This window comes from Durio zibethinus, chromosome 14 (assembly GCF_047325235.1).
Source record: "Durio zibethinus cultivar Kanyao isolate XHJ-2024 chromosome 14, ASM4732523v1, whole genome shotgun sequence".
Lineage (NCBI taxonomy): Eukaryota > Viridiplantae > Streptophyta > Magnoliopsida > Malvales > Malvaceae > Durio > Durio zibethinus.
Window position 1 is genome coordinate 18436663 of NC_143175.1, and position 8011 is coordinate 18444673.

General features: G+C 32.5%; 1 protein-coding gene across 3 annotated transcripts; it reads left to right on the plus strand.

Annotated features, from left to right (window-relative positions):
- The first annotated feature begins 3618 nt into the window (after positions 1 to 3618).
- Positions 3619 to 7810, plus strand: LOC111294397 (protein RDM16-like). 3 transcript variants are annotated; one of them, XM_089743640.1, is made up of 8 exons: positions 3688 to 4161; positions 4610 to 4722; positions 5107 to 5157; positions 5234 to 5352; positions 5445 to 5870; positions 5979 to 6173; positions 6260 to 6414; positions 6850 to 7810. In XM_089743640.1, the coding sequence occupies exons 1-8, from the start codon at positions 3752 to 3754 to the stop codon at positions 7724 to 7726; spliced, it is 2346 nt and encodes a 781-aa protein (XP_089599766.1). In that variant the 5' UTR covers positions 3688 to 3751; the 3' UTR covers positions 7727 to 7810. The 3 variants fall into 3 exon arrangements, with proteins under 3 accessions (XP_022743424.2, XP_089599765.1, XP_089599766.1); XM_089743639.1 differs by lacking the exon at positions 4610 to 4722 and having other exon boundaries at positions 3660 to 4159; positions 5229 to 5352; XM_022887689.2 differs by lacking the exon at positions 4610 to 4722 and having other exon boundaries at positions 3619 to 4159; positions 5107 to 5352.
- Positions 7811 to 8011: the final 201 nt, after the last annotated feature.

The following is an 8011-nucleotide window of genomic DNA, read 5'->3' on the forward strand; positions in this document are numbered from 1 at the left end:
AAGGATATAAATTTTCTTCTCCACGTAGAATAATTTTATTCATTAATTAGTAGATTTTAATAAAAAAGAAAGGTCCACCATGTACTAATATAATTACACTAATTTAATTTTTACTTTTTTTTAAAACTTTGGTTCAATATTACTAAATTTAAAATGAAACATCCAAATCATGTTGTTCTACTTCTATCTCTTGTCGTTATCGAAATTATCTTAATACATTTTCACAATTAATTGGAATTGTTGCGTAAATGATAGTGAAGGAGAAAAACATAAACATCCTTTACGTCTAGGTTCAATGGTTCTCTTTAATACTAGGACCAACCATATGATGCCATCTCACTTTTTCATTTTCTTTTTTTTTTTTCTTATTTTAGGTTCATTATCCATTTGATTTTAAAAATTGATAAACAATTTTGTATCACACTTTTTATATTCCCAATAAGTGTCATTTTAGAAATATTGTTCGCAAATAACTTTCATTAATATTATTCAAAATGAAAACAAATCTTAGATAACTTTTGCTTATACATTGAATCTAAAATCGTTTTCTTTTACTCTTATATTATCACCCCTACCGTCAATTAAGTCTTCAAATTATAAATTTGCTACGGTTAATTTAGAATTATTTTTAATAATAAGTGATAAATTATAAATTAAATATTATATAAATATTGACTATTTAATATTAAAAAAAAGTCATGTGTCAATTGAATACTTGGAAGCCACATCGCTCTCAATTGAGTCATCAAAATTGGAAAATTGCTAAAGTACCAATTTAAACTTATTTTAAATCATAAGCTATAGATTGTACCATAATTTTATTAATGAAAACATATAATAAAATATTCAATAAATATAAATTATTATGAATACTAATAACTATAACCATGATTATTATTTTATACACTTATAATAGAGTTTTTTAATTAATTTATTTATCAATTTTCATATATAAAGATTCGATAATTTGTGTATCATATCATATTTATTTTATATCAAACATGATTTTATTTATTTTTATCGAATTTATGTATGATTTTTGACAAAATTTTAAATTATGTTAAATTTTTTTATCGTTTTTATATCATATCTAAAATTTTCAATTCTACGTAAATTTAATATGACATGTATTAACACTCAAATTCCATTCATTAAATTAAAAACTCTACTACCAATATATAAGATACTTTTTTAAATAATAATTAGTATATTATATTATTGTATTAGTGATGAAGACTTGGCTTCATCTTATCTATTATAAAAATTGTTGAATTGGTATTTGTTTGAGTTAAAAGTTAGAGTGATATGTGTAGTTAACATTTCCTAAATCCTTTCTTAAATCTTTATAAGAATTTAATCTTATGTAAATTTAATATTGAGAAGCTAAAAGCTTTGAAACAATAATCCACACTATGAACATTAAACTACTAAGATAGTCCCACGATACCTGGCCATGTCTTAAGGATTATTGTTAGCTCTAAAGTTCATGTCTATTAGAAAGTGCAGCAATTATTGGTATAGGTTGCACTTATAAATCAGCCATATCCTTTAGATTATGCATCATCAAAACCAAAATAGTGAGCAATATATTATTTTCACTTTCTTAACATTCATTGTAGCAAGAAGTCTCATTTTCAAAGCACTTATTCTTTCTCTAGATTTTATAACTTTTGTATCTTTCTAAATTTCACATCCTTGCAACATAAATGCTTGTTTGAGTTTTTGAAATAGAAAAAAAAAGGCATGTAAAGTTACTTTAGATCAAGGCATTCATTATAAAGAAAAACGTTAGAAACTACAAAATGCAAAAAGCATAAGTACAATCAGATTTATCATTACTTTGAAATTCTAAAGAAAAAACTTCTTTAGACAAAACTAGATAAGTAGAACACTTTTGCAAATGAAAATTCAACAAAATCACATAACTTCGTTTCCAAATAGAGGATTGTAATTCAACTACAATAATTTAACTTCAAGCTATAATCATAGCTCTAAAAAAGAAAACAAATTAAATAACAATCTTAGTTCATAAATAAGTAAAATTTTTAGACAAAAACATAGGAAGACAAAAAAAAAAAACCTATTTAAGTGAGATGGGAAAAGTTAATTTTCTTGAAAGCTTAGGAACGTTAACCATCTGTTTAATGATAAGACACCAACTTCTGTAAACACCAACACAAGCTATCACATTTTTTCTTTGAGGCTAACTACTTTTAGAATATTCAATCCTCAACAAAGAGGCAGGTTGGCCTAGTAACAACCACTAGCAATCACCACTTATTCTGAACATTCCAGTTAGTCTTGAACCACCGGACGTAACTTTAGCCTGGCAATGCACTTTTATTTTCATGAATAACATTAAAAAGCATAACAAAACTTAAGATTATTGTAGGTCAATTTCTTTATTTTCCATAAAATGCTATGATACCTGATCAATATGTTTCAACTAGTTTTACGAACACAACAGTTTTCCTAATCCATATTCAACTTCTTGAACTCCACTTTTAGGTTATGAACTACTTTTCTTCATTAACTATATACATAAATCACATTAAAAATATGACAATAAACTCAAAATTTCAAGTACAACCACGATGATTCATAACACGACATAACAAAAGGGGCTTCTCATTTCCATTACATACAACTAAAAATCATACGAAATTGATATTCAAAATTAAGGAAAAAAACTAAAGAACATACTAAAAAATAATATATTTTCTAGTAAAACTCTGAACAACTCCCGATGAATGTGAGTATGAACACTCATAACCAAAAAACAACTTGTATGATTTTAAACAAAAAAAAAAAAAAAGTAAAAGTAAACGTTAGTTTGAACACTCAAAATTCAAATCAATGAAAGAAACCATACTAATAAATCATACAAAAAGTATCCAAACTAAAAGACATAGCTAATGAAAACAACTAATGACATGCAAACCTTTCAACCACAAAACTCAAAACCCATTCAACAATCAAATTTCATTAAACAAAATTACCATTTGTACACCAAAATGATGACAATGAAACCCAAAAGAAGAAAAAAAAAAAGACTAATATGCAATGAAACAATAAAGGAGAACAAAAATTTGTACCAAAAAATAGTTGAAAAAAAAGCAATAACCAAAGAAAAATGAAAAGAAAAACTCACACAAAAAAGAAGCTTTTCTTAGATGCGACAATAGCTCTAATTCAAACAAAAATACAAACAACAAAAAAAAGTTTCAAAAAAAAAAAAAACCTTAACATATCAAACACAAGAACACAAAAAAAACAACTGTCAAAGAAACTTCTTCATACTCTAGTAGGTCAAACATAAATGAGGAAAAAAACCAAAAAGACCTATCATTTAGTCAAAAACCATTCAGTATAAAAGAAAAAAGAAAGACACGCCTTTCCCATATCTCTTCAGGGATTCTTTTTATATAGGGATATATAGATTTCTTGGGCAAAAATTTTATTGTAATTGGATTTGGGCCTCGCTAGGAACTTAATAAAGATAATTAAAGCCAAATCTTGGTCCATTTAGCTGAATGTAATGGGCCTCGTCAAAGGCCCATTTCGCAATAGAAGATGATTAACAGCTTTTTTCAAACGACGACGGTTTGTATCAAAGATAAGATTTCATTAATTTAGAATTTAGATCAACTCGCCTCGATAACGGTAGAAATAAAACCCTAGCCAAAGATACAGACAGAGGCAAAGTGCCAACCCCCTCCCCCCCCCCAACCCCAAATACCTAACCCTAAAAATGGACAAAGATAAACCCACAACTAAACGGTCCCGAGATCGCGACGATAAGAACCACCGGAGCCATTGCCGCGACTCCGACCACCACCATGACAACAATCGCGACTCCCACCGGCGATCGGATCATAAACCTTCCTCATCGCGCCGTGGTGAACGCGAGAGATCTATGGAGAGGGAGGGTTCGAGAGATAAGTCGGCGACGAAGCATTGTGAGGGCTCTTATGAGGAAGTTGAAGCGAAGAAGAAGAGGAAAGAGAGGGAAGAGAGTGTGGAGAGAGGAGAGAAGAGGGTTAAAGTTGGAGAAGGAAACAGTGAGGAAAAAAGAGACAGGAGAAGATTTGGGGATAAATTTAAAGGAGTGGAAATTGTGTTCTCCGATGCCGCCAATGGAGGTGATCCAGTTCAAAATGTGAGTTCTATTTATTTATTTATTTGTTAGGTTTTATTTTTGTTCTAACATTTGCTTTTCTTGTTTGTTTCCCTAAGTTTATTTTTGTTTGGTTGTTATTTCTTTTGATTTGAAGCAAATTTTTAGGAAATAAAAAGAAGATAGTAAAGCAAGTGGCAAAAATATCAACTTTAACGGAATATTAACCTTATTGCTTTAGTTCTTAGTGATCTGTATCTGTTGAAGTTTCTCCGGACTTAATTTTATTTGGAATGGGTATTTTGGTAAGATTTTATATTGTTTTGCAGGTATTTGAACATTGAATTCCCTTGATATTATTTATTTGTTATAGATAATTCTCTTCCCATTTTATTTGAAATAGTAATTCCTTTTATGTGGATTGTTGCAGTATGATATATTTCAGTTTGAAAATTGTATACATCTGTTTTCAAACTCCTTTGTTGCAATATCTTTTTTCCTATTTCTTTCCCTATGTTGTCACTTATATATATATATATATATATATATATATATAGCTGGAGGAGTCATAGTTCTTGCCTTTTTACATTTGGGGCTAATTTGGGGCTTGTATAAATTAGAGTTTTATAATATCACATGATTTGATTGGCAGGTAGAGAACTTACTGACCTTCCGTTGTCTCTTTGTAAAGATAATATTTCACCATTGTTGACTTCACTACATATTAACTTAAGCATTTATACAAAGCTGAGATAAGGCCTGAGATATTAGTAAATGCAGTCACTTGTTGGTATGAGATCTGAAATGTATTATAAATGCATGTTGTTCAATATAAAATGTTATGTTTTGCTTGATGGCATCTGATTTCAATGCAGTTATGTTGATATTATGCAAATTAAAATTTGCTGTTCCCTTTGCTAAATTTCTAGCCTATTGCAAAACAATTAAGTTTGTTTGCTGATGTAAATTTACTTTTTCCATAACCGCAGGGTGCTGCTCAGGCATCATTACCAAGTACTGGTCACCCCCTTTCTCCCAAGGTACCTTTCATTTCTACTGCTGAAAATAAAGCATATAGTATTACTGGATCTCATGAGGTTACTGGATCTAGTACAGATGGCTCTTCAGCTGCTGGAAAAAGTGGTGGAAATCTCTCTCTTGATGCCTTAGCCAAAGCTAAAAAGGCTTTACAAATGCAGAAAGAATTAGCAGAGAAACTGAGGAAGATACCTTTAGTAAGTTCATCTTTTTTTTTTTCTTTTTCTTCTAAATTTTTGAGAGTTGAAAAATATTCATGTTGTATTGGTATTGATATTGTTATGTGTAGTTGAACAAGGGCACTAGCTCCAGTTCAGTAGTGACTACTGGAACAGTTCAGGGACCAGTCTCATCAGTGACTACAGCTATTGCTAGTGGACCATCAAGCTCATCAGTCCTTCCTCCTCCCTTTGCAGCACAAGCTTCTCTGAATCCCCCTGCTAGCGTGACGGCTGCTGTTCCTGGCCTTGCATCAATGCCCAGTCTAGAAGCTGTTAAACGTGCTCAAGAGCTGGCTGCTAAGATGGGATTCCGCCAGGACCCTCAGTTTGCTCCTCTAATAAACTTGTTCCCCGGACAGGTGCAAACAGATGTTCTGGTTCCTCAGAAACCTACCAGGGCACCTGTTCTCCGTGTTGATGCGCTTGGTAGAGAAATTGATGAACATGGTAACATCATAAATGTGACTAAACCAAGTAGTCTTAGCACCCTTAAGGTTTGTGAATTTTTATTCTTGGTGCAATTATTGTTATGTTCTGTACTCCTGGTGCAACTTGTGCTATTTTCATGGCTGTTTTATAGACTAGTACATTTGATTTTTCAGGTCAACATTAACAAGCAAAAGAAAGATGCATTCCAGATCCTTAAACCTGAGCTGGAGGTGGATCCAGAATCAAATCCACATTTTGATGCAAGGATGGGAATCAATAAGAATAAGATTCTTAGACCAAAAAGGATGACATTTCAGTTTGTAGAGGAAGGCAAATGGTCAAAAGATGCTGAGATCATCAAATTGAAGGTATTAATAATTGTGTTTTTATCTCTCACTTTGATTCTTCCATTAGTTGTTTGTCTGGTTTTTAGATTAGTACCTATTCATTGCAGAGTCAATTTGGAGAAGCAAAAGCAAAAGAGCTAAAGGCAAAGCAAGCACAATTGGCTAAGGCAAAGGCTGATAAAAATCCTAATTTGATAGAGGTGTCAGAAAGAATTATAACAAAGGAGAAACTGAAAGACCCAATTCCTGAAATAGAATGGTGGTAAGTTGACATTCCTTTCATTATTGTATATCTTTAAGTTTACATGCCTTTAGTTAATTAAATCATATAGGAGATACTGGTTGATCCAACATATCATCAAATTAAACTCAAATAATCTATCCGGCTAGTGTTATACGTGAGAAAGGTTAATTTTTGGCTGGAAATGCTGTTCTCTTTGATAGTTGCTATTGTTTTACTTTCTGCTTAGGCTGTAACTATTGGGTTTCACTTTCATTTCCCTTACAAGAGTCCGTTTAAATACTATTACTGTTACTTGAGTGAAAGGTTTCTGCATCTATTTTTGGTCTCACATGTAATCTTCTCATGTAAAAATTTAAAGGAGGCATTACAACTGCTATTCAATTTTCTTCTTTTAACGTGTCCTTTTTTCTCTTGCTGTTTTTGGTTTGATGAAATATTTATTGATGTATTCAGGGATTTACCTATTCTAGTTTCTGGTTCTTATGGTGACATTGCTGATGGTGTGTTGACTGAAGATAAACTGAAGACGGAGAAGATCACTATTTATGTTGAACATCCTCGTCCAATCGAGCCTCCTGCTGAGCCAGCTCCTCCACCACCTCAGCCTCTGAAGCTAACCAAGAAGGAGCAGAAGAAACTTCGCACTCAGCGTCGCCTGGCCAGGGAAAAGGATAAACAGGAGATGATTAGACAAGGGCTGATAGAGCCTCCCAAGCCAAAAGTTAAGTTGAGCAATTTAATGAAAGTTCTAGGCTCTGAGGCTACCCAAGATCCTACTAAGCTTGAAATGGAAATCCGTAGTGCCGCAGCTGAGCGGGAACAGGCTCACGTGGATAGGAACATTGCTCGCAAGCTTACCCCTGCTGAACGTCGTGAAAAGAAAGAGAGAAAGCTTTTTGATGACCCAAATACCGTGGAGACTATTGTTTCAGTTTACAGGATCAATGACCTCTCACATCCAAAGACCCGCTTTAAAGTTGATGTTAATGCCCAAGAAAATCGTTTGACTGGTTGTGCCGTGATCTCTGAGGGTATTACTGTGTTAGTTGTGGAAGGAGGAAGCAAATCCATTAAGAGGTATGGGAAGCTTATGCTTAGGCGAATTAACTGGGCTGAAGCCGTAAAAGAAGATGAGGATGGAGATGAAGATGAAGAGAAACCTTCTAATAAGTGTGTGTTAGTCTGGCAAGGAAGCGTTGCAAAATCAAGTTTCCGCAAGTTTTCTGTTCATGAATGCATCACTGAAGCAGCTGCCAAAAAGATATTTGCTGATGCCGGAGTAGCCCATTACTGGGACCTTGCGGTTAATTTCTCAGAGAATGAGTTTTGATTTTTGAAAGGTCATTTTCCTAGTTTTACCTTCTACTGAATTCAAGTTGAACAGCTTAAATCAATGAATTGTTTTTATGAACTACCTCATCCAAGCAATTCTTCTATCATCTTTGCCAATTTACTTGTGTCAGTTTACAGTCCATCGCTTGAAAAATAAGCAACCCATTAACGGCTGTTTATAGACATTTATTAAGGTTAAATTTTAATTAACTTTAATCAGTGTTTAAGAAAGAGGTTAAATTTTCATCAACTTTATTAAGCATTTACGATTACATGTTAATGG

Excerpts from the sequence above, each read along its gene's own strand:
- LOC111294397 (XM_089743640.1), top strand. The coding sequence starts at position 3,752 with ATGGACAAAGATAAACCCACAACTAAACGGTCCCGAGATCGCGACGAT. Across the intron at positions 5,353-5,444 it reads AACTGAGGAAGATACCTTTA|TTGAACAAGGGCACTAGCTC; the intron begins GTAAGTTCATCT and ends TGTTATGTGTAG. Across the intron at positions 6,174-6,259 it reads CTGAGATCATCAAATTGAAG|AGTCAATTTGGAGAAGCAAA; the intron begins GTATTAATAATT and ends TATTCATTGCAG.